Source organism: Strix aluco, chromosome 1, assembly GCF_031877795.1.
Source record: "Strix aluco isolate bStrAlu1 chromosome 1, bStrAlu1.hap1, whole genome shotgun sequence".
Classification (NCBI taxonomy): domain Eukaryota; kingdom Metazoa; phylum Chordata; class Aves; order Strigiformes; family Strigidae; genus Strix; species Strix aluco.
In genome coordinates this window covers 118,531,068-118,558,335 of record NC_133931.1, presented here as the reverse complement: position 1 = coordinate 118,558,335, position 27,268 = coordinate 118,531,068, and the positions used below count along the sequence as shown (strand labels likewise).

Sequence of the window (27,268 nt, the reverse complement as noted above, 5' to 3'; positions counted from 1 at the left end):
TTCAAAGTAAAAGTGCAATACCCCCACATTGTGTAAAAGCAAAAAATAATCAAGCACTCACTTCTTTATTTCTCGGAGGAGCATACGAATAAGGATGGTCTGCAGTGGCTCAATCATTAATTTTCTCCACATATCAAGAGCTAGCTGTCAGGACATAACACAAGTTTACAGCAATTAAAAAAAAAATACAAAAAACACCGCCAAAACAATACCAAAGATGATGCAATTCCCCACTCAGGATTTTAAAAATTAAATTGCTAGATACCCTCTTCTTTCTCCTTTTAAATTGTTTACCTCCCAGACACACACAATTTGTCAATATGTTAACATATTATCTTAGCATTCTTCTTCTAGAACATCTGACTGCATTTGGACAAAGATCATACAGGTCTGTACACTAGCAGTGTCACACACAGAATTTCTAGTCAGGCAGTTCCTGAGTGCGTGCTTCCCAGTCTGCATTCTTCCTACACATCTAATAGGACTGATTTATTCCTTGGTTCCACACTATCAAGGATTCTCAAATGCATCTAAGGGCCCTAAATAAGTTGGTTATGAGAGCAGGTTTTGAGTGTACATATAACAAAACATCTGCACAGTAATACGTAAGTCACATGCCTTTCTACCTGAAGTGTTTGAATGTATGCAGACACAGGTATTTCTAAAAATGATAGCAAAATAACCCTCAGCTGACAAGCAGAATGTCTCTTGGCCAATTTGTCAGAGGTCAGAGTCAAAGATAGAGAACCCTTATACCCAACACACAGAGAGCATCTCCAAACCAAGATTCACATAGCTTAAGCAAAGTCACTAGCAAGCTAATATTTGCCTTAAATGGAATTCAAATCACCTTCCTATTAGGGATAGGTCACCCTGTTCCTAATATATCATTCGAAGGATCAGTCAAAGGGACTCAAATATCTCAAATTCTTGTGGGTGAAGTAATTGCTCCCAAACCATACCATTTTTAAAAACACAACCGCAATCATTCAGAGGAGATTTTACACTTAAGTCAAAATCAGATTTAAAGCCCAAAGGGTATGGTGATCCCACATATGGGCAAATACCCCCACACATCCGAGATGTCTAAAAACACCTACCAGTGAGCAGTAGACTGGGGAAGTGAAATTACCAAAATCAGTGAGGACAGAGGGAATATTGCTGCTAAGAAAGCTTTCACATAGTTAACAGGTCCTCAGCTGTAAAAATTAAATACTGATCAGGTATGTCTTAACTGAAAGCAGGCATCTAGCTATCAACTAGGTATCCAATCTGATCCACTTTGTGAAATAAATCTTCCTTTTAAAGAGCAGACAAAGGAATTTGCTCTATCACAGCTATCCAGCACCCAGTGTGTAATACAGGGTACAGAAGTCTGAGAGGCAAAGCTGACCCTGCTGCATCATAAGCAGGTTCAAAGATGAGGTAATGGTTTGCTTATAAATCAAAAGACAGATAACATTTTGAAATCAAAGTTGTATTAGGAGTGATTTTCACTGTCTTGCCTTGTGAAGAGTAGTAGCAGAACAGTTAGAGGAGAAGTTTCCCTAAGACATCAGGAACTCATCCAGCACAGAATGCTGAAAGAAGCTAGTTCTGGAGAAAAAGGCAAGACTAACATGTTTTGTGACTAAAAAGTGAAGGGGACAACCTCAAGTAACTATTCTGCAATGTGGTCTCTAGCATGGTCCTTCTCACATCTGATTTAACAGTTTGAAACAGCTTCAACTTGCCTATTGGAATTTTCTTGTCAAGTAAACTAGATGCAGGTCAATCTAGCAATTTCATGTATTGGTTCAAGAGACTTTCTTCTCTTTGAAGAGAGGGACTGATCTCACTTCTCCACCTAAACAGACAATACAGAACATGGCAGTTTCCTCTGTTTCCCAGAATCTGTTGCCCCATGATGGGGTAAAAAAAAAAATAGAAGGCACATCTTAATTACCTTCTAGCTCAGGGCTCCCATCGAGTCATTGAAAACTCAGATGTCTGAAATTGGTGTTGGAGCTCAACTCCCAAAAGCAGTATCCTTCACCATGCATTCATAACATACGGACAGAAAAAATCTTTTGCAAGCACTAACAAACTATTTTCAACAACTGATCTCATCCTGTATTTTTCCTAGTACAACAATTACTAATGTCTGGAACATTTATCAGGATGATAAACTGTTTGAAGCCATGCCCATAAACATTACATATGCACCTCCAGTATCTTGTACTGTTACACACTCCAGAAGAGCTAAGCAAGCATGTACTCGTTTAAGATTACTGAAAAGCTCCCAAAGTTTCATTAGCACACTGAGACAGAAACTTCAGTACATAAAGAGTACAGTTCTGCTTCCACAAATACTTGGTATTATTTCTGTAACTTCATGCTGCAACTGAGGAGAACTATATATAAAATAAGCATGTTTGCTCTTGGGTAGATAAAGGACAGATCATCTCAGTCATCTAGCAAGGGATAAATGATAATTCCTTCCATTCTAAAGCAATGAACAACTGAAATAAAGACTTTTGTCAAAGCCTCTAGTACAATCCAAAGAATAAAAGAGAATCCTAAACAGGAAGTATAATGAAAGAGAAAATGCTTTCAGAACAAAGACTTGATAAACTTCATGAGTGTCTTAGGTCAAGAAATGCGAACTACTTTTATTTCTGGGGCAATGAATTCACCAAAAACAGTGCTGCAATTTAATGCATTAAACTACTTGACTCAAGTCTCCATTTCTTTTCAGGGCAAAGGAGCAACTGCCATAAACCTAATTCTACAGCAGTAATGAACTTTACTGCCTCAAGATCCAAGATTTACCTCCCACTACGACAGACTGCAAAGACAGTATTTGGTAAAGAGAAATGGAAGGAGTCTTGGGGAGTGAGATGATGAAAAACTCATTAATAGAATTCCAGACATCATCATCTGAACATCTTCATCAAAAACCAAAGGCTGCCAGCTACAGTTTAAGAATCTCAACCCTCCCCCTAATCTGCCCAAATGCTGAGCTAGGGGTGCACCATCCTAGGAACAACTGCTGAGAAGATTGAAGAAAAGTGTGCGTCATTGTCCTTCTGCCTTGCTTATGATTCCACAAACACAAGGAAAATGGAATACTCAAAAAAAGCTGAATTATCAGGTCTGCTGTTTGCTCTAGTTTGGTAAACACATCCTAGGGCAGAAAGTTATGGACAGAAGTTGCCACTATCCTTTGGATGATATCTCAGAATGGAGTAGCACACTGAAATGGAGGGAGAATTCATTAATACATCAGCAACACCCAGCCCCAAGAACAAGCCCAGACCTATTCCCAGCCCCATTCCCAGCCCCCAAAGCAGCTGAACTCACAGTCATTCACACAGAGCTAAGGACTACCTCCAACAATCATGGGAACAGAGTCAGCTACATCTCAGTCTGAGGAAATAAGGAATAACACTTATGCCATTTTGAAGATACCACAAACAGTGCAGCAATATGCACTTCCAAGCTCTGATAAGCCTTTACAGATGTCACCGATTAGCAAGCCTTGGTGACAGCAGAGGCAGACAAGAGAAGAATTTCCTTCTCTAAATTGCCTTGACTTAAAGTATATAATGCTTCTGGTGGTTTTTTCAGCCCACCCCCAACCTGTCAGAGGATTAGCAATTTCAACTGGCAGTACAGTCTTCATCAGCTGGGTAGCTGGGTCAGAAGCACAAAGGATGCTTCTTCATGCATCACAATCTCTCCTTACTCTTAACTAAAGGCAGCAGAGATCTCCTACTTAACACAATGAAATCAAAGGGCTAGAACAGTAATCATTGACAGGTCAAGTTCTGATCAAGAGAAAAAAAAGCATTTTCTCTAGCTTTCCAAACCAGAAGAGACGTGTTCTCTTCTCTTTTAGAGAAAAAGGCAAATGTAGAGGAAAGGAAAAAAATCAATACGCCCCTACAGATGATGACAGAATAAATTTCATTCTACAGCTAGCAGACAGAAAGCAAACAGATACACAGACAAGCATTCAAAAGAAAAGTTTATACCCAACTGTATTCAAAATTTCAGTTCTGATTCAGACTGAAAAGGTGTTTTCAAAAATCTTTAAAAGACATACTGAAAGTTTGTTTCAAAAAACTGTAAAGATTTTTTAATGGTAAATGTAAATGTAAATTTTTTTTAATGGTAAAATTGTCTTTTTGTTTTATTTTCTTGTATTTCATGGTAAGAGTAGCCATGAAGTGACAGAAATTATGTATACATCACTTCTGCATAGCTGAAGTGCACAGGGTGGTATTTCAGAAGGTAGTCCTACTGATGACAATTTTTTTCATTTTATAGGCATTTAAAAATTACTCTCAGCCTCTCCAACTTACATTAGTAACTGTGTCAAAACCCTTGTGCTTGTCCTGAATTACCTTTTCTTTAAAGATAAGCCCTTCCTACATCATATTTTTGTGTACAGAATGGTTACTTTTTCTTTCAAAATGCCTATCCAAGTTGCTACAGTAGAAGTAGGAAAGAGCTTGCATTAGAAAACAAGATGTACAGAAGACTACTCTCAAAAAAAGCTATTACGCTTTGTGACATTAAGAAATAGAAGCCTAAAAGTAATATTTCAAGTGTTTTGAAAACCAAATTTTCATTCTTCAAAATATTTTCTAGATAGTAGTGTCACTTAATAAAGCAAGGTTGTTTTACAAAGCAGTATCTATTATCGCATTTTAAACTGAAGTTCTCCAATAGTTTTCATATTTGCTTTTTTCCCCCCTAGGTCACTATACTTTTCTACATCAAAACTGTAATCTCATTTTACAAGGGATTCAGTGCTCACATCTTCTACCATATTTAACTGCTCAGATTCTGTGACACCAAAATGTCAAAATTTTAAAAGGACAAAGCTGAACTTGTAGCACTTCTGAATATAGTTTATATCCACTCTTACTTTCAGAGATACCTACCTCTCCTATTTCCATCAATGGTTCATTCATATCCACCCCTCCATAACCATACTGAAGATCAGCTTCGGTCAATTTGTTCTTCTTAATAAACTGTGTGTTGAGGTACCTATAGAAATAAAGATATTCTAATCAAAACAGGCAAAAGTTAAGCTTTTTTTTTTAAATAAATTTGGAATTGTGGAATGTCTTCCACATCACAAAACCTCTTTTAACATATGCCATTGCTATCTGTAGGAAATTATTAAAATATAAATGACTGCAATTTAAAAGACTTTACATCATATTAAAACAGTAGTGTTAGTAACCAAGATATTAAACAGCAGCCTGATATACTGTCAGTATTTTCTTGGTGTGCAATATACTTGTGTAAGAATCCAACCTTTCAACAAACACTGCCCTATTACTCATAAATGTAGATGCAAAATAACTGCTAAATTCTGAGCAGTTGACTAGCATTAGAGTGATAGTTTATTTTTAATGACCTAAAAACATTCCTGAGTATCAGATATTTTTAAGTAAAATGTACTTTCCTCTATCTGTACTGTTTATTATTTTGCATTTCTCTCAAACCAAAACACAAAAACAGTGTCAACTTTTATGGGGCCAATTTTTGTCAGTTATGATCCCTTACTCAGGTCATGATAACTAGCAAACAGCTGTATTACAAATTTCAAAGATAAGAAGAATTTGCAGAAATTATTTTAATTAACACTTATGAAGAAGAAATGTCATATATACTTTTTTTAGTATTTACTATTTTATGCATAGTTTTTATAAAGAACAGAAAATGGTTTCTGCACAAGACCTGATAATTCTCTTAATTCTCAGTATTCCCTTTAAAGAATGCAATAACATTTTTAAACTGAACCATTCTCCTTCTCTTTCCCAGATAACTGGGAAAAAAAACCTAATATCTTTCATAACTACACTTATTTGTTAGTGCTTAAATGAGGTAACCAAGTTTGGGGGTTTTTTAAAAAATTCTGATCCAACTAGCAGTTTTGAGACGCCCAGTTTCAGACACTGAAGAGAGACAGATTACTGAAGCACTTAAAGAGACTCAAGCTTCTGGGGCTGCACCAGACAAATGATGTCTGAACACTTTGTGCAAGGCGGCAAATGACAAGCAAAGAAGAGAAACACACTATGGAAACCTGTGAACTTGAAAGATTTAGGACAACACAGAGTCCAAAGAAGGAAGGCTTGTGGTAGTGCAGTGGTGACAAACTGGAATACTGGCCTAAACTACTTTCATACTCCAGGGTCTTATACAGTACTGTAAACCGCTCTGCTACCATCAATAATCATCATAAATTGCAAATGCAAGTCTGTGTAGAAGGCTACAGGCCCGCCATTTCATATAAAACTTGTGTAGACATCCAGAATAGTTGGAACCCAAGCCTTAAGCAGGCATGCTCCTTGATGATATTTCCCACCCCCTGTCATGTGAACAAAGCCAGCAGCTGTCATTCTGCTTTTTCCTGTTAAGCTTGCTAAAAAGGAAAGCCCTATGCTCTCCTCATTCACACCCTCTCTCTTCCATCAGTACATGCCTTCTCAACAAACCCAGACTGGGTAACTGATCCATCTTAAAACTAATGTAGTCACAAGTAAATAAACAAGTTTAACCTAGATCAGGTACCAGTGCAAAGACCTACCTGACTCAAGCAAAAAGGAGGTGGCAAGAAGCGGGCAGGCAGAACCACTCATGGCAAGAGTGTCACCACACTCTGCCTCAAAACCAAAGCCAAATTTGCACGCATTTCCTCTCCCCTTCACCTACTTCTACCATCAACTTCCAGAATCAAGCAGGAGCAAATAACTGCAAAGTATGTGCAAATAGTATAATCTCAAATCAACTTCTCCACTGAAGTCATAAACCATTTTTCACCTTAAATGCTTCGTCTCTATTTCTTACTTTTAGAAGACAGTCCATAAGGTTCATCTGTAACTTACTGTGGAGATAAGGTCTGGGCATGAATTGATAATACCAGAAATTACCCATAGACTCTTGCTACTATTGAGATAAAACTTTCAGGTGAAAATTTGAAATACCTGATCACACAGCTCAGGCCCAATTACTTGAGAGTGCGCCTGTGCAGGCTCACACTTTACTATCTGATGAGGAAAATGGCAAACAAGATGAGAAAATTGAGGTTTGTTTCCTTTCATGGTATTAGTAAAGCAATATACCTTTTGGTACCCAAACCTCAAAAACACACCTATCAAGCTTCTACTCCATAAAGAAATTTAGAAGTTTGGAATTTAGAGGAATGTTACAAGGATTACTCAAAAGAAATATCTGCTTTAGAGTGGAATACTGAAAGACAGTGTCCCATCTAAATTAACAGTATCAGGAAAATGTCTGGTACATGAATATTTTGGTGGGTAATTTTTTTCAGATATAAAGGATTTGTTAATTCAGCAAAATAAAAGGATAAGTTCTTTTACAAGGAATTTAGCAAAAAAACCCCAAACCTGCAATAACTAATTTAACAATTAGATGAGTAGATAATTACTGGGAGAGGTTACCTGGTAACTTTCATGTTATTTGGTACTTTTAGATCAACCAAGGACAATACTCTAACCACAGATTACTATTCTAGACACAGTGACCATATTCCCAAAGCAATGTTTCCACATCTCAGTGTCCTTGAGGACAAACTTTGCAATGCTTTGTCATATTAGATGTATGTTTTTTTCTCTTAAAGTTTTATTTGGTTTTAGTAGTTTGAATTACGTACTTCTGGATAAGAAACAAATATTAGCATTGGCAAAATAGACATTGTGAAATTTAGCTTGAATGTAATAAACCTAAGAGCATACCTGTCTCAAGTCAGCTCTCAGTTATTTTCTTATGTCCTCCATGATAAACCCAAAAGAATTTACCTTCTTTAAGTCTTTGTCGATTCACAATATGAGACCACAAAATACCACATCGGATTATATGCATTTCTGAAAGTACCATACTTTATTAAGCAAAATGGGTAGACACCTTCTATTCAGATGTTTTTCCTCCTCTAAAAGGTCTCCAAAGTAAGAAACTTCCGAGTAACCACTCTTTCTCCACCGCCCCCAAAATGGCATCCAAGTCTAGCAGAATAGCATACAGGAATAAACCTGACCACGTGCTGAGGAAATTGTTTTCAGAATTTTGCACCAAGAGAACCCTGTGAATGATTTTTACAGGCCACTGCAAGTGCTCATGGGCAGAGAAATGGATAAAGACCCTATGTGGCAATACCATTCACTGTTCTGATGTATAGGAGGCAATTAAAAAAAAAATAACTAATTAGCTAGGACTAATTATTACAGTTAGTTTTCAGAAGCATTTAGCTTGTTTTTCAAGATTTTCTTCAACCTAACACTCGCACAATTAAATTGCTTTGCAAGCAACAATGCATACGCAACCACATGACAAAGTTATAAATGGGTACATTACTGTATAACAGGAATTAGCAATTGTATTAATGTTTTCAGTGACTTCCATGTGCATTCATATGGTTAGCAGTGTTAAATCTGTAAAGGGACCAGTTATGAACAGAGTTCCTCATGGGTGCATACTAAGTCAGCAGTTGTCTTGTGGAGCTGACAGTGAACCAACCACCTCCTTGGCTGCATTAGTGAGAGTGTACCAGCAAGTGGAGGGAGGTGATTGTTCCCTCAGCACTTGTGAGGACATACCTGAAATATTATGACCACTTTTGAGTACCCAAATACAACAAATCTGAGCAAATGTGTACAAAAAGAGTACAGAGAAAGCTCACTGAAATAGCTAGGGTGCAGAGCATGAGACATGTAAGATCAACTCTTCTCAGAGGAGCACAGAGAAAAGACAAGAAGCAATAGGACACAAGTTGTAGCATGACAAATTCCAAAAAGACATACAGGAAAATTTTTTAGAATGAGTAATCAAGCACTAAAATAGGTTGCTCATAAAGGCAGCAAAATCTCTGTCCTTGAAGGAGCTCAGAATGTGACTCAAAAAAAGTCTTAAGCAAGCTGGTTTAACTTTGAAGCTAGCCTCTACTCTGAGCATAAGGTTGAAATGGATCACCTTCAGAAGTTAGTTCACACCTACTTTTTTTTTTTTAAATGTTTTAATGAAAACATGACTTCTCAAGAGCTATACTAAAAGCAGTAGAACCACTGTGCTTTACACAAGCATAATGCTCTAATGTGTCTAGTACTGTACACATAAAAGTGCTCAGCACTGGAAATTTTCATAATCCAGTATCTGTTCTGATTCACTTTTAAGCACAGATGAAGTACTCACTGGTTCACAGATCTGTAAAATAGGGTTAAAGTCATCTACCACAATTTGAGAATTAGCTAATAAATAAAAGCCATTTCATTATGACAAAGCACTGCAGATGCTAAAATATGAATCCAACAGCCATATCAAAATGATAAGACCAATAATAAATATCTGATGCAGAAGTAAACCTTCCAGGTCTACCAAATTCTATGGACTAAAATGAAGGCAGTTCCTTCAGTGGAAGAAGTTTTAATAGAAAAATATTATTAATGTTAGGTTTCAAATGTTGATGGGACTTATTTGTTTAAATCTTCCCCATATTACGTTACATAATTATTAAGCAAGATTAAGAGCAACAGCTTCTTAATTCTGAAAAAAATTAGAAGGGGACTGGGACTAATATCAGTTTGAACTGTGTTATAGGTTACTATGATATGCTTAGAATCAGAATACAAATTATTCCTATCGTGACAAAACTGTCTGAAATTTAATCCTGGAAGGGGTGGAAGATGTCTCACAAAAGTACAAAGAGAACTAAGATTAGCCTAAAGAACTAAAAATTACTATAGATTAATAAACTGGTATTATTACAAGCGTTTAAAAAAGAAAAGACAAAACAGAACAAAGCAAAAGCTGTACTACGTGTGTTTAGTTTTCAGGATTTTAAAACTCTAGCCGTGTTTGAAATTAATTGAAATTACTAATTTTTTTTCATTTGCTGGATAAGTAAACCCTCGTTACCTGAAATAAAGGTACACAAAACAGATATATTTTTTTTTTTACAAGTACAATTACCTATGAAAAGTTACAGTACCAAGACACTGATAAGCCCCAGTGTCCTGCATCATTTTTGTTTTCATCTATTATGTTTATCACTAGAACTAACAAAAACAACTGAAGAAATTTATTTAACATGAATTGTTCCTTATTCCATCAGTTTTATCAGCTTGGTTTAGTCAAGCATGTATGGGATTTTAGTTTTCAAACTGAATCCAAATTTATTTTCCTAGCTAAATGCACCCAGGGGGTTGGGTGAAAAAAACAAAATAAAACCAACATTAAAGAAAGAAAACATTTGACTACGTTGCCAGTCACATGATTGGTCTCGCATTTTATGAATTTTGCTCAAAAGTCAAGGGTCTCACATTTTAGTAGTATTTCAAGAAGCAGAGGTGCGAACCTATTGAAATTTTAAAGGAATCCATTTTAAAATAACATTTCCAGCTGCAAAGATTAATTGGTTTTCATTGCTGGAAGAATTATACAAATTAGATCATGGGATACAACAGAGTCAACTAATTTATAATACTACTTTTGAGACCAGGTGTGCAAGTAAGAAAAGAACTCCAACTGCTTTATAAAAACCAGAGTATCTTCTTATGGACTTCTTAAGTACTTCCACCCAAAATGTTCTCTTAAAAAACCAAAACAGTAACACAACACTTAATGAAGTATTTCTAGTGCATAAAAGTCATGACTACTAATCAAGCACTGAATTATTTCTTGCCTTCATGCGAGAGGGTCTTTTAGTTCCCATTACAATGTATGTTTTATTATTGAAGAGAAATCATACTTTCATAAAGTCATACCCTTTAGAGACTTTTACAAGACAGTATATGACAAAATTCAGAATTTCTACACAGAGTAGATAACTTTGAGGTAAAATTGTTTCCAACAGAACATCTAAAAAGTACATTTTCTGGACCAAAACACCGTATGCAAAGCAGGAAGAAGAGTTAGAATGGGCAGAGCTGGCGTGAAATAAATAACTTCATAGTTTAAGAACTTGCCTTCACTGATACATGAATACCACTCTACTGAGCTTATATATATGACAGGTTGGTTCCTGTGCATAACAACTGTCTGGAAAGAAAATGCCCTAGCCTGTTTAAAAGTAAAACAGAAAAATCAGGTTCAAACTGCTAAAGAAGTATTTTTTTGTTGGTTTAGGACCAGAAGCACTCCAGCATTCAGAAAAACTGTTACACAAAGCAGAATCAGTGAGATTCATACACATTAAATAGGATTCCCACCCCCCCATATCAACTCTCCAGTTAAGTCAGTAACACATTCTGGAACTAAAGTTTGCAAGCCCAAGATAGACTCCATCACATTTGTTCCCAGTCTGCTAGAGGTAATTTATTAGATTCTACAAGATCACATGTACATCTCCTAACGTAATAGCAAAGGTCTTGAAATGCTTTGTAAATCCTCATATCATACCATCAAGTAAGTATAATATTAACAATGCCTCATAACTTATATTTATCTGCATAATGGACACTAGAACGTTCAACCTACAGTCAGACTGGAATGAAAATCCAAATCCTCGTAAATCCAAAGCCATCTCAATACAATTGTAATTCTAGCAACTCATGAATGCGTGAGTTTTAATGCTTAAGCTATCACTAGTAGCAACAAAACACACTTGCAATTCAGGGAACAGTAGAAGTACAAAAATATCAGGGGTTAGTTGCGTTTTTATTTGTAGACTTGGCTGTAATCTACTGAAAAAAAAAGGTAAAATTGGTTGCCTGTCTACAGTCTATTAGTTTCTGAAGTTCTCAGAAAAGAAACAAGGCAGAATTTTCACTCTCTCCAATCCCTGCAGCTCAAGCATTCACCTGAAAAGAAAAGACACAAAGAGTACACAGCCTTGTCTGAAAAGCTATTCTAGAAGAGACAGCTGTGTTTTTGCCAAGGTATGTGACTAAGCTCTGAAATAAGCCATTCTGCTTCAAACCATACACTTCAGTACAATGCCATTCTTGTAGAAGAACACCTAAGATCACGAGCTATGTCACTGCAGGGTTCATTAGCACCAACATATTTGGCACTGCAACATCAGAAACAACAGAGGTAGAATATATTACTATGAAAGAGTAGTAGGAATCATCTTAGGTAACTACTTCAGTGGCAACCTGTTGAAGCATTATTCCTTTTTTCTCACGTTCTGCTACCATAACTATATTCTCTCCAAAACTGACCTGGAGCATATTCAGCAACTGCTCTCCTTAAGCAACATTCTTGGACTTAAACTGCAGATCACTGTAATAATTTCAAAAGTTTAACAACTCATTTGCAAAGCTTACCTGTATAAACAGTCCATATAGTCTGCCCCTTTGCTATACTCTTCCCAGTATCTGTGATACATAACCAGTACTTGTTCTTCAGCTTCCAGAACTCTCTGTGAAGGAAGACACCCCCCCACCCCGCCCCCCCAGCTAAAATCAGTATGAAAAGAGAACACATAGAAAGTTGTAACAGGATTCTAATTTTGGAACAACAATCACAGATTCAAAATTAAGACCACACCTAAAGCTTTAACCAGTCTAAAAATAACATTGTTGCAATGACCAGAAAACTAACAAATATTCATTCCAGGAAGTTTTGGTAAACCAGCTACAACACTTGGAGTTGTTTTATTTTGCATTTAAAAAGAACAGCCTCTATAATGTATTCTTTTCTATTCATCTTTACAAGAAGTATTTGCTTGAATAAGCATGGTTCATATTCTGACATCATACTGGTGGGATAACTCACATAACTATTCCCCCACTGACACAGATCAATTTTAAGTTCATGCAGCCACACGTACACTGGAGGAGTTGCCTAACTGTAACTGTTTAAAATCAGTATGCCTTACTGGTTAGACAAGCCCTTATACTTACCAAGAATCCTGGAATAAAACAAGCTTAACAAAGCGTAGATATGTGCAAACTTAAACACGTCTTAAATTTTGTAAATCTAGACAATCTAGATGCAAATCTTTTGAATTTAAGCAAATTATCATCTAAGAAGTTGCTGATGTACTGAATTGTGCAAACTTAAACATGTCTTAAGTTTTGTAAATCTAGACGCAAATCTTTTGGAATTTAAGCAAACTATCATCTAAGAAGTTGCTGATGAACTGAATTTCTCCAAATATATTCAATACTTCAAAGGAGTAAGTTCAACAATTTAAACAAATTAGTATGATTTGTGAAGGAGGATGAGATCCTAGGAATTCAACTATAATTCTCTCTACAGTATGTAATTCTAAACTTTGGCTCAAGCAGCAAAGAAGCCTATGCAAAAATAATGTAAAAGAGGAAAGCTAGCAGACAAAACAGAATTGAAAGTGCTTTCCTCTGCAGTATGAATTTTGTGAAGGTTTTCCAACATTATTTCAAAGACAAATGGTGGATAGCCTATTTAAAAAAACGGATGTACGCTTTCTGCTACTTCCCACAGCTTCTACTGTGCTGGCACCTGCCTGATTATCTTAAGTGAGCTCATTCAGCTCACTAAATAAATGAGGAAGAACTTTTTTGGCTGAGTTGTCTGCCAGTTTAGCAAACTGATTTAGTCTACCAAAGTGTCAGAGGTATCCTCTCTGCAACCAGTGGAACTACCCATTAAGATACCCCATCTATCTTGTCAAATACACAGGTATCTCAGCTCAAAAAAATAGCATCAAGCTATTTAGCAGTACTATCCAGAATTTGCAATTCTTCATTTCCTATGCAGACACCAAAGGCAGGCGGACATCTTTAAATCTACTTCTCTTTTTACTGAAATACAAGGAGACGCTGTTCACTATCTTATATATTGGACATGATCAATCATGATTCTGCTGAAATAAGGCATCTTAGCTGATAAGACAGAAGTTAATTCACAGCTATATAGGTATACAAGTATTGTTATTTGTCGTAATAAATTATGTAATTACTTCCTCCCCTCCCAAGCATTTATGTAATTTTATTTCCCACATATTTTCAAAGTTTTTAGTAGGGTATATAAAATCAGTTTCCAAAACAGTAATAGACAAAAACTAGGCAAAAAGTAGGCAAAAAGTGGACACTTCTATGCTGTGACAGAAGACTAATAACAAACTATAGCACATTTGGAAAATGAAGACATTTCTGTAACTTGATTATAAGCATTCAACAGAAAAGAGCTTACTTTACAAGCCAACAATTAATATTTTATATAAACCATAGTTGTTGGCTTAAAAAGAAAGTTCTTTCTTTTGTGTTGCATATAGACAGATATCTATACAGCTGTCCACACTGTGCTGTGCGATATACATGTTACCTAGATACATATATATATATATATATGTTCTGTCTCTGGAACTCTGTCCTCTGTGATTCAGCCTCACAAAATCTGCATACCTTCATACACACAAACCAACAAAACCCCTCCTTAAAGTAAAAAAAGGATAAACAACACCTACATGTATATCAGTAACTGTATAGGTTACCTTGTGCAAATGGCGTACATGATTTTCCAAAAAAATTTTAGTCTCAGTATAAAGTCTCTCTCCAAGAGGTTCAGGATAGGCCACACACAAAGCGTAAATGTCTCTGGACTCAGAGTCAAGGTTTGTATCTGGTTAAAGGGTGAAAGCGTATCAACAAAATTTAAGATTTACAGAACCTTTTTTTCTCCCACACATGCATTTTAGATTGATTTTTTGTTCTGGTTTTTACAGTTGAGCACAAAAGATAAAATAGATCATTTTTTGAAATTAGTGTAAGTCCTGGTTTGTGAAGAATCTGTTTTCTATGTCAATAATAAACTTAAAGTGGTGGAAGGTGAGGGAATGTTAAAACTGAGATCCTGGAATTTCTGGTAGCCCCATGTTGACATGGCTTCTACCACTTAGTTGACTTCTATGAATAATCTCAAAGTGAAAAGTCAGCTTTCATCCAAAATTCTTCCTCCAGTATCTGCAGACAATGTGAAATTGAGACTCTTTCCTAGTAACAGAAAGAAACACTAATTCGGTTAAGAATGTGATTAACCAAGTATAGAGCAGAGCAAAGATGAGGTGAAGCCGACTTCAAGTTTTCCTCCCCAAGATCCAAAAAAATTTACTGCCCCTGCATATTCCCCCCAACTCCACAGGTAAAACAATTTTGTGGAACACTGGAAATTAAGTCATCACAATGGTGGTGTGGATCCAAAAACCTTTGTTTTATTTTTAACCATTATATCATTTCAGTAATCCTGTTTAGATCACAGTCACACACAAGCTCACTTAAATGGGCAGCAGCACACAATTAAACCCCTTAAGGTGGTTTTGTCCCTGAAGTATCTTGCACAGCTACACCTTTGGTTTGTAAGGTTTGTATCAAGTTTAAAAAAAGTCACTTCATACTTTGTCAGGAAAAGAATTTATGATTAAGAACTTTGCTTTCAGAAAAGTCAAGTGAGGATTAAGTCAAGCTTCAGGTGAACAACTGTGGGAAATAAACTAGTTCTGCAAAAATTATTTAAGAACATCGTGCTTCTCCACTAAGTCTAGGCATTTTATAAAACCAGCCATGGTAGAAATAATGATTCAGTATAGGTTACTTTTTAAGATAAGCTCTTTAAGAGAAGACAAGAGATCCGCTTTCCTCTAGTCTACACATTCCTGTGTAAGGGGAGGTAGAAGATGTAAGGACAACTGACAGGTCACCTGCTTAGTCTACAGAACAGCATCAAGCTTTCATCACACAGTTTTTCCCAAAAGCATGTTTCATTTTTTGTATAGAAGTAGTCCTCAAAACAGAGAAGTTACTGATGTAGGACAATTAAATGGAAAAAGCCTTTAGTTGGCAACTGGAAACTCTGAGAGCTTAATCAGAGTCTAATCTCAAGTACAGCTATTTCAATCATATAGATCATCTTTACCAGAATTCTCCTTGGAATGGCAATAAGCATTAATGGAAAGACCAACAAACAAAACAGGCAATATTCACTCACTGCTTTGTAACAGTAGCTAGCATTACATTACACCACCTTACAAAGTTATCCCCTACAAAATACCAAAACAAAGTATTAAATTAGTAGTGAAGAATGAAAGATTTTCTTAAACAGATTGTAAAGAGCAATTGTGGGGTTTTTTTTAGAGATTTCCACCCCCAAACAAGTTTTGTCAGTCTAAGGATGGTCCGTAGTCGAACACATCCTCAATTTCATTCAGACCACAGGTCTCTTCACTATGCAAATAAAACATTTCTGAGAGAGTAAATTCCAGAATTAGCAGTCTTTGCAAGCTACTCACAAGCAAAGGGGACTTTTTTTTTTCTTTAGATCCACAACTACACTATCTGCATCACCAAAACTATTATGGATCTCTGCTACAAGAGCAACTTACTTCAAAGTTAGAGGAAATAGGCAGTCTTACCACAAAAGCACAAGAAAATAATAATGACAGCTTATCTGACAAAAGCAGCAAACACCTCTGAATTTATCTAGCCTCTGTGCCCTAGGCTTCAGTTAGGGGTCCAGATGACTTGACTGTTGTAAACAAGTTTCTTAGTTGTACCAAACCTATTTAAGAACAAAAATAGTATCTGTAGTCCTTCAGGAAAATGCACTTTCCTTATTGCAGGTAACAGTCAAATTTTCTTGCAAATGAAGAAAGCTGAATATAGTATTCTTCATTGAAATATGACACTCAGTTTAATTTCAGCAGGTATGCAAACTAACAGCTTAATCATAGAAGCACTTCCACAGGCACCTCACGCGTTTTCCTGTGTCAACCGAATGATAAAAATCAGCATCAAATTCTACTCAGTGGATACTAAGTTTCTCCGGGATTTCTACAAAAAAGAGCTACCATGAGTCTCAAAAACACCTTACAGAGCAGCTTTGCTACAGAAAGTTCACATTCTTGCTCGATTTGTATTAGTTCATTCATCTAACTGTATCTTTCAGTCCAAAATACAAATTTAAGTGTAGTGTTCAAAACGTTATGAATCTCTAAAAAAAAAAAAACCAAAAACAAACCACCTTTGAGGGGAGAAGAAATCATTAATCATGACTGGTATTTTACTCCATAAGCTTGAAGCACGTCTTCTGTGTTGCTCTCCCTTAGTAGACCAGGAAGACGCCTTTACTGTTCAATAATTTAACTTTAATGGTGAAAGCCATCTGTCCTCCCAGTTCACAACGTAGTTTGCAGGGTGAGAAAGGTCAAACAAAGCTGAAGCCAAACTGCTGCTTAGGGGCCTTCACTCTGTGTTGAGAACAAGAACATCAAAAGCCTTGTGCGATTTAAGTGCTCCGGTAGTTGCTATTTGAGGGGCATTACCCAGCAACGGGAAACTGAAGCAATTCCAAACTGAGGAAAAAAAAATAAATTACCATCAACAAGAAAATACTGTATCCAAAGCCATAAAAAGCTCACAAACATTGTCCTCAGGGTTAAAAAAGCATCTACTTAAGACCATATATTTATTAACAGAAGGTTTAGAATACATCTTCTCTACAAGACCAAAGTTGAGCTTTTGGAAAATTTCTGTGATTGTCTGTCTTCCTCTGTTACACAATCAAAATTCACAGAGCACTTGAGGACTCACAGTCAGAAAAAATCATGATCATATGAACTTCATTTACTCCTTCTCTTTGGGCTAGTTCTTATATTAAAATACATGTTTAAGTTTCTGGTTCATCATAGGATCCTTGTAATATGGGGGATTCGAGAAGGGAGAACAAACATGCAGAAAAATGGAAAAAAGAAGGTGACAATGTTGCATATTTTTAAAATAATTCTGTTTGCAGTATGGCTACCTTCCTTCCTGGGTACTGTTCATCCTATTTATTCGGTTGGTGGAAAACTCAAGAGAACAACAGGAAGATCCTGATCTACCCGTTCAAAAAAGTTCTACTGCTAAAAGGTAGTTTATCAAAGTACAGATGAACTAGCAGTCTCTAGTCAAGCTTAAACAGCCTCTTAACTTAAAGAGCACTCCCTGGCCTGCTGAACAGTTAGAAGCAAAGTCTTGAAAGTTATACAAAGCATTCATAATAACCAAATTATTGTAAATAATATCTCAAATAGAGAGACATAACTGTCACTCATTCACCAGACAATGAAACAACTCCAGAAACATTTCTTTCTGCAGAGAACCTTAAAGGAAATATGAAGGTCAAAGGTGGCTTGAGATGACTCACAGTTTAAATAAAGTGACATAAGGTCTTTCAAGTGATCTTTCCCAGAAGATTTTAACTCTCACACTCTCTTGTGGTTCCCAGCTCATTGCCATTCTAGCATTTCAAGTTTGAGATATAAGCTATGTTTAAAGATAAGCTATGTTTAACAAAATTACCATCAGCGTTAAAAAGAAAACACTGTATTCAAGACAAACAAGTTCTGGGGAAGTAGTGAGGCAAAAATTAGCTCTAGAAGTGGAGTATGCATAGTACAAAGCTCTCATCCCTAAAATACTACTAGTCTGTATACACCATTTGATCTCAGCTGTCTTAAGCAGCACAAGAGAAAGCAAACTTCTTAGAATACACTGCTGCAGTCTGAAATCATGATTCTTTGCTGCATTTTATCCTATGTTTCCACATCATTGTTTCGACTACAGAGAGACTACAAAGATCAAGTAGCACTATAATCAATTAAATAACCTGTATGAATTTCATTTATACACAGTTCAAATCATGTCACCTTTTTATTGTGCTTATTAAGCAGCAAGAAAAACAGAGTTAATATGACATTTCCTTTAAAATCCCTATAGATGTTTAGAAACAGATTACTCAAACTGAATAACAGAGAACAAAAAGCTAACAAAAGAACAAGATGACGTAATTTTTAAATGCCACATCTTCCTAAAAATGTATCATTAATACTTTAGTTTTCTTTATATAGAACAAGGGGTAATGGCTTTAAATTGAAAGAGGGTAGATTTAGATCAGATGTAAGGAAGAAGTTCTTCACTGTGAGGGTGGTGAAGCACTGGAACAGGTTGCCCAGAGAAGTTGTGGCTGCCCCCTCCTTGGCAGTGTTCAAGGCCAGGTTGGACGGGGCTTTGAGCAACCTGGTCTAGTGGAAGGTGTCCCTGCCCATGGCAGGGGGGTTGGAAATAGATGGTCTTTAAGGTCCCTTCCAACCCAAACCATTCCGTGATTCTATTCTATATATTTAAAACCCGGAAAAATGTTTCACACCAGCTACATAGAACTATCAGTTTCACCAAGTTGTTGACTACTTAGTGAGCAGTTTGTGTTAATACACAGAGTTTGGTTAAAGGCAGCAGAAGTACTAATTAATCAATATTTAATCTGGAAGTTACAAGTCACACAAGCTCCTCAGGCCATTCAGTCATAAAGAATAGGCCAAAAGGCTCTTGTCTGTGCCAAATTAGAGACTAATAGTGTCACTATCCAAAATTAAGAGATGATAGTAAGTAAGGTCTTAAGAATTACATGCCAAATGATTCTTCCAAGACTGCTTCCTGAGTCTGCTATTCACAAGTGTTGCCTTTCTGATGTTCAATCAACTGGAATAAATCCCAAAAGCGGATCAACAGCAGACTTGTGTACAAGGCCTCCACATAAGAAGTTCTAAGTGAAATAGTGTGACAAGGGGCATCAATTCACCTCATTCAATTATTATTTTAGATTTAAATCTATTTTAGGTGCCCTTGTTTAAATGTTTAGAGCTTTAAGCTACAGAAGTTAACCTCTTGTTGAAGATTGAAATATGTAATTCCCAAGAACTGCTTAGAAAGAGTGACTACAGCACAATTTGTCAGCACATAAGTGCACAACTAATTAATTTGAAAAGTCTGTAAATTTTGGAGTAATTTGAACTTGACTCTAAGACAAGGTGAAGAGTCATGCCCCCAGAAATTAATTTCAAAGTTTGAAAACGGAAGAGCTCCTTAAAGATTATTGTACCATAGAACAAGGCTCCACAAGGACTAAATTTTTCTTTTATGTATTTATACACACGCACACACTCAAAACACAGGCACATAGGAAAGCAATTCTGAGAAATGGTAACACATTCAAAATGAGAAGAGACTTTTAGTCTAGCTCATGCATACAGAATAAGCTTATGTTGTAAAACTCTGCGTACAAGAATCTTCTCAGGAGCTTCTTTTTTCATCCAGAAGAATTAACAAATCAATAAATAAGTCTAAACCATTCCTCCCCCCCTATAATTACACCAAATTCAGTCAAACTGCTGCAGAACAGCTGCAAAGCCTCCTAAAATTCTCTCATTACTCACCACACTGTAATGGCTAATGAATGCATAGACACAGGGTACAATATAACTGGTTAGAATAGTTACACTTCTTTTAAGAGAAGTTCACTGAAACTTAAATCTTGTGAAAAATTACAAGTCCATTTCATATGTAAAATACAAACCTTTCACTACAACAATATATGTACAGCTGTGACTTGAACAGCAAGACCATACAATCACAGCTAGAAGGTGTAATTATTTTTAAACATAGCTTAACTGTCAGGAATAGAGAGACAACAACAGGAAGAAGGCTTTTTTATAAACCCTTGCTATAGAAATGTCCAGTATGGTAGTCATCAGTACACTTAGAAGTGCAAAGAAGAGAGAGACATCTTTAAACAGAACAACCTCCCCACACCCCCAGATTTAAAGATGTGCATTCTGTGTCTTAGGTGTTTCCCCTGACACACACACTCTTAAGCATACAGGAAAAATTCATTATCAGAACAGGGGAAATTCCATGCATGTGTTCTTGTGAACAGCTATAGCCTAAGGTAAGTGTTAAAACTACTAAAAGTGAGTAAAACTCAGACCAGTTTACTTTTCATTACTGTGGTGATTTTCACATAGATTACTTCCCAAGTATGCAGAATTTCTCATCTCTTTCAACATATCCACCGACCCACCAGCTTAATAACAGATACAACCTTACAACAAGCTTCTGATCAAGACCACTGAAACTGTTACATAACACAGGCCTACTCCATGCTAAACACATCATACAAACACATGAAGTCAGATTTTCACTTAAAGGATACGAGAAGCGATCATTCCACGTTGCTCTTTCAACATAATCCAACATAACAACAGCTTTAATAGTTGTTAGAAGTTTGTTCCATGTTTCATCAAAGTCAACTACTCGTGGTTTCAAGGACATTGTGGGGCTTTAGTGTTAATCTGTAGAAAAATTAAACATGTCAGACAACATTGCACAATCATTTAAAAAAAAAATAACATTTCCTTTCAATTTTTCAATTTAAACTTTGTACACTGTTGCACCACCATGGTACAGCAACATGAAGAAAACCCACCTCGCTTCCCTACCCTCCAAAATCAAGCTCACTAGGCCCTTATTTTACCATTATGGAATGGAACATTAATGTTGCATGAATAGCCTGTAACATAACATCAATTAATCTAACATGAAGTTCATCCCCTTACCAAGCTGCCCACTAACAGTGCCATATGAAGAAAATAACTGTCCTGTAAATTTTTGTTTGTTCACTTTTATGCAAAGACTGTTTCAGCTGTATCTGAGAGAATTTTGGGCAGGAACACAGTGGACATATTACCAGAGTACTTAAAATTACTATCGTCAGTTTGTAGCCTATGTTCACCTCAAGCTTTCATGAGACATTTTTGGTGTTACATTTAAAAAGCCACAAAACCCAAAAGCTTTGATCAGGATGACAAAAAGAAAACACATATAAACACAGAGCATTATGCAGAGCTTGTGCAGCTTATTGCACTGCGCAGCAGGACAAATACTGAATTCTTTCAAATAACACATGGCTTGAAAATACAGAAGCTGTGTTAGTAATTTCATATCAAAAACACTCAAGAGAGATTTATTGAAAGAAAAACATTAAATTACTGAAATAAAACTAGGGAAAAAGAAAGGTAATGTAAAAAAAGAGATCCCGAGAGACACAACTGTGAAGGCCTCATCTTTGTTTCTATTTGTCTCTGTCCTATGCATCTAATCTAGAAAGGACCTGATGTGTGACATTCCATGCACAAAGCAAGTCTAGTTCCTGCCCAGAAACACGACATTGTAAGACTAAAACAAAAAGTGGAAAGAATACTTCTATTTCCATTTTAAATAGTTGGACAAGTGACTCTTAACTTGTCTTCCCAAATTTTCAAGGTCAGAAAGGAAAAAAGAAAGCTAGTGACACACTTTTAGCACAAAAAGCACACCTCTATAAAGGAAAGAATCAAATGTCATGCTAAAAAACTATTTAGCAACCAGCTTACTACCTTAACCATTACTGGCTCTTAATTTTTCTCAGGGAGATTAGTTCTCTCAAACTGCAGGATATATAGCTTCTCAGTGTAAGAAAAAAAAAAATTAGATACAACTTTCACACCGTATGCATGCAAAATACCTCCCTGACTAACTAGCCAAGCTCCTTAACTGCTGTGAATTCAGGAACCACAGAGTTGTTTTCCTCTACCTGCATCACAATAGTTTCTGTTTAAAATATAATCAATATATTACCCAACCCACATTTGCTTTGATTTCATAAAGAAACTGAGTAGGAACTAAGTAATATCGAGGAAGTGGTATTATCCTAGGTTTTATGAACAGAAAACTTCTTTAAGAAGAACTAAAGCTCAGTAAGCAGTGCATAAATATTTTCAGTTCAGTAGAAACATTTAAGTTGTTCTATTTGCAACATGGCTATTCCACTTCTGGAAATATAAAAAAATCTTCAATCCATGTCTGTTGATAGCAGCTTACTACACAGAGAATCAGAGAGAACTAACAAATATATATATCCATCAAAGAAAATAGGTTGAAAAACACAAACTGATGTATGTTTCAAGGAAACATGAACCTCAGTAGAAGTAAACAACAGCAGAGCTCACTTCCAGGAGGGGGAGAAAAAAAAAAAAAAAGCAGCAGTCTTCTAAAAGCTTTAGTATTATTCTTTTTCCGGAAAACACAAGAGTATTTTCAGCTGACCCCAAGAAAAAATAATCATGGTCCACAAAACTTTTAAGACTCCTAAGAAATTCTTCTAGTAACAAAGTCATACTTAGTTAAGTGTTACCTTATAGGCTGTTCTCTCTGAAACACACTTGGTACCCCCAAGGTAAAAGAACCATTCCTTCACAGATAAGCAAAACTGAGGGTAGGAAGTAAGGGTGAAGAAAAAGTCCTCCCCACAATACATGACACAATGAGTAACGCTGTGTTCAGTATCATCAAAACCTAGTAATATGTAAAGCACTATGCATCCACATACTCACAAAGGTATTCTAGAGTTAGTTTAAGAGAGAGCTGACTTATTTGGCATTCTCTTACAGCTTTCACATCAATATGAATTTAAACTTGTTTTATAGACATGTTAACAAATGCAGTGTAACTTTTTCTGTAAGACCCTGGGGTTTTGGGAGTTTACTGTGCTTCAGTGTCTGCAGTGCACAAGCTCACCACCTCAGAACATTAAATTGATGCAAGTAACTTCCGTAGTAAAAATTATAGCAGAGCAGAATATCTACCCTAGGGTTTATGCTGTTCAGGGGGTGGGAAACCATACCTGTTTGACAAGCCCTAAGGTAAGCAGATACTGTTAAAACATATTTACGTTTAAGAATAATGAAAGGATGTTGCTTCAGTGGCCTCACTCTTCAAAACATACCGCTGTCATACTGAATGTATTTGTTCACACAAATAAATGCAGTTTTTTTCGGCCAGCGTCGAAACATTCCCCAAATTCCCAACCTATTTAACCATCTTAAGAAACATTATTACAAGCTAGCGGTGGATGAACAGCCAAGGCCGGGAGCACCCGCGCCAAGCACGTAAACAGCGGGGCCGGGCACCCCCCCCGCAGCGCCGGTAACCCTGCCCGGCAGCAGCGGGGGGGGCCCCGCGCCCCACGGCCCCTCCGGCAGGCCGCGGGCAGGGGACGTGCGCTCCCCACCCTCCCTCACCACCAAAACAAAAGCGAAACTGGCCGAGGACCCAGCGAGGAGAGATGACCGGCCCCGCCGGAGAACCGCACCACACCCTCCCCGCCAGGCAACGGCGGGACCCGGCTGGCGCCCCCCCGGCGGCGCCCGGCGAGAGGGGGAGGGCGCTGCCACACAAGCCCCGCCGAGGGACAGGCGCTCGGGGCGGGCCCGGCGAAGCAACAGACGCCGGCCCGGACGACCCCGCGGGGCGGCGGGCGGGGGCCGGCGGTCGCTCCCGCCAGGGCAGGGGCGCGGCCCCTCCGCGCCCCTACACGCACCCGGCCCAGCCGGGCCGCCCGCAGCGCGCGGAGACGGGGTCCGCCGCCTCCCCTTCGCGCGCGGGGCTCCCTCCCCTCCACCCGGCGGCGCTCCCGGCCGGGCCGGGGCGGGCGAGGGGGGTTACCTGGCGGCAACGGGCTCGAGTCAGCGACGCCCGCCCGCCCGCCGGCCGGCCTCCCTCGCTCCCTGCCCTGCGGCCGCGGTCCCTGCCCCGCTCCGTCCTCACAGCGCTGCCATTACCCAAGCCACTCGCCCCTCGCGCCCCGCCCCTCCACCGACGCCGCCACTACCGGGGACGGGGTGCAGCGCGGCCCCCCGCCCTCCGCACTGCCGCCTGCGCCCCTTCCTCACCCACCGCGCTGCGCGCCGTGCGCCTCCACCCCCGGGCTCTCCCCGTCGGTGACAGGATAGGCGGGGGCCCACGGGCCCCAGCGCACCGTCACTTTCTGACCCCTACCCCCCCGCCTGAGGAGAGGGGCTTGGTACAGCCCACTCTACGGCAAGCACGGGCGGCCGTAATTCCCCACAGCGGGCCGGCCCACGGCTGCAGAGCGCATGTGCCGTCGGGCCCCCGCGCACGCGTTGCTCCTCCATTGGGGACGGTTCCCCTTCCGCGCACGCGCGCTCCCCGCCCGCGTGGGGCTGTGCGGTCGGGACGCTGCGCGGCCCGAAATGGAGTCGTAGCCGGCAGGACACGACTGCGCAGGACTTTCCTCCGCCCCCCTGCGCGCCCCCCTGCGCGCCCCCCTGCGCGCCCCCCTGCGCGCCCCCCTGCGCGCCCCCCTGCGCGCCCCCCTGCGCGCCCCCCTGCGCGCCCCCCTGCGCGGCTTCGCGGGCGCTGGGCAGGCCCAGCCCTGTGCCGGGTTCCTCCCCCGGGCGCGGGGCGCCTCGGCCCCCAGGGGCCCCTTTGAGGAGGTTTCCGTTTCCCCAGAAGATGGAGGCGTCCCCGTCCCGCCGTGGAGAGCGCGGTCGGGCGGCCGCCTGCCCCTGGCTCCCAGCAGGGATTTCCGACTCCGACCACGAATAAACCACTTCTAACACCTGTTCAAGTGAAAGAGGCTCCGCGCAGCGGCGGGGCTGGGCAGGGCTGCCCCGGCCCCGGCCGCCCGCCTGCTCTAGTTGCCTCGGCGGGGCGGCCGCCGCTGGCGTTGCCGTCTCCTTGGCGGAAAACAGCGACAAAGATTTTAACTCGAAGCAACTAAGTAAAATCATTGTGCAGACGAAGTAGTTTAACGTCTTCACGTGTTCTGTGTCGGAGATGGTCTGCACCTGGTTACGATGACGCCTTCGGGGTTTGCACTGAGTCAGGACTAAGCAGCAAGCTGCCGCTCAGAGCGCTCGCGGCTCCCTCTCTTCCCGCTTCTTATTCTCAGTAACTAAAGTCTACTTTCTTCCATTTTGCAGACAGGAAAATGGGGGCCTGCTTCCTGAGCCTTGTGCTAGAGACAAAAACAGCTTATGTTTTGTAGCTGTTTCCAGGCTGGCAGATGAGAGAATGGCTCCAAAGTATGTGAGAAAACATGTATTACAACCATAAAAAGTTAGTTGCAGAAGTCTTTCTCATCGATTTACTATGGCTCTGCAAGTTGTTTGTCAGAGGGATACTTGTAATTCCTAAGAGCAGGAGAAAGACATATGATTCCTCAAGCCTGTTTCTCCTTCCCTTCTCCAAACGAAGTGTGGGTTAATTTGACATGCAATGCAACAGAAGCTCGGGCTTGTATTTTCTTGTGGCAGTTTCTTTCATCTTCCCTCTGGAAATCTGTTTTCCATTTGCTAATGATCCTGAACCCATCCATTCTTACACATTTGAACAACTTAAAGTATTATCTTTTTAGCAACTATCTCTTCTGTGGCTCTTAAGAGATCCTTTAACAGACAATTGCTAGATTGCAAAGTAATACGTAGTATCTCTTTAGGCTATTCTAGAATCTTACTATTTTCCCCCTATGTGTATGTGTACCATTATATCATACAAAATACTTCTAAGTACATGTTTTTTATTTCCTTTCTAAAATCTTAAAAATAGCTCACTATACCTTTAGCTATTTAAATTTTTCTTTTTTCAGAGGAAGTTCAAGTATGTCAGGGATTGGATGACAATATGAAAATTAATTGTCACTCAGAAAAATACCAAATTAAGCATAGTAATTACTAATATAATTGCTGCATCACTCAAAATAAATCTATAATTCTAATTTGTTTTATCTGTTATTTGGAGTATGTTTCCTGCCAGAGGGAAATCTGTGTTTGATTTCAGCCCACGTGTGTGTTTGTTTAATTATGGAAATGCCACACAGCTGCTCTTATTATGCAACAGGGTTTTCATACCTGTATCCTCTTTTTTTTCCTTTCCAACTGCAAATAACAACACTGGAAATATACAGCCGGTACAGTGAGGCTGTGTTCTGAAAAGTGTCTCAAAATTCTTCTACAGTTCTCGTAACTTTCAGAACAAACTTCAGGCCTGGGTGATAGCCAGAGATCTGTTTCTACATGTGCATGTTTAAAACCACTGACTTCAAATTCTTAAATATCTGCATTTCTTTGGTTGTGGAAAAATATTGCTTAGGCTGTTTTTTTATTGAAAGTCAAGTCCAGTTCCTCACTTCAGCAGAAGCAAGCTTAAATATGTCTTGAATAAAGAGGCGCTTCATTAGAAAACAGAAAATCAATCTAAAGATATATGATAAGAGTGCTAACTCTGTAGTCTACACTGAATAAGAAATTGTCATAGTGCATATTTCTGTATCTTTGTAAAACTGTATGAACATGAACATATCAGGTTTACCAAAATAGCTTAATTCTCTGTGTATTCAAAAAATATCACATCTAGTTGACCTTAAATTTAAAAAAATACGAGTAATTTAGGCTCTCAGTTTGGCAGTGGTCTTCACATGGACAACTGCAAAAAAAAAATTGTCCCAAATGATGTAATAATCAGGCAATTACATCAGCAGGTACTCCAGCTGATCAATTGTTAATGTTCACAGGATCAAAAGTCTGAAGTAAAACCTCTGAAAATCATATAGTGTGGATCTCAAGTCCTCAGCAACAACAGATGTGTTGTATCACATTAGTGAGTGTAGATACAGCCAA

The 27,268-nt window shown here is 38.8% G+C and overlaps 1 protein-coding gene across 8 annotated transcripts in view; it reads right to left on the bottom strand.

The window, feature by feature from the left end:
- The window catches only part of CUL2 (cullin 2), a 52,767-nt gene extending 28,077 nt beyond the window's left edge, over nt 1-24,690 (bottom strand). For 2 of the 8 annotated variants that reach the window (XM_074832364.1, XM_074832410.1), the window contains exons 1-6: nt 24,294-24,443; nt 20,965-21,103; nt 14,435-14,537; nt 12,282-12,376; nt 4,932-5,037; nt 62-144 (exon numbers count right to left, since the gene is read on the bottom strand). In XM_074832364.1, the coding sequence (XP_074688465.1) occupies nt 62-144; nt 4,932-5,037; nt 12,282-12,376; nt 14,435-14,537; nt 20,965-21,083 (506 nt within the window). In that variant the 5' untranslated portion in view covers nt 21,084-21,103; nt 24,294-24,443. The other 6 variants (XM_074832382.1, XM_074832373.1, XM_074832391.1 and 3 more) reach the window with 6 other exon arrangements.
- Between the last annotated feature and the right edge of the window lie 2,578 nt (nt 24,691-27,268).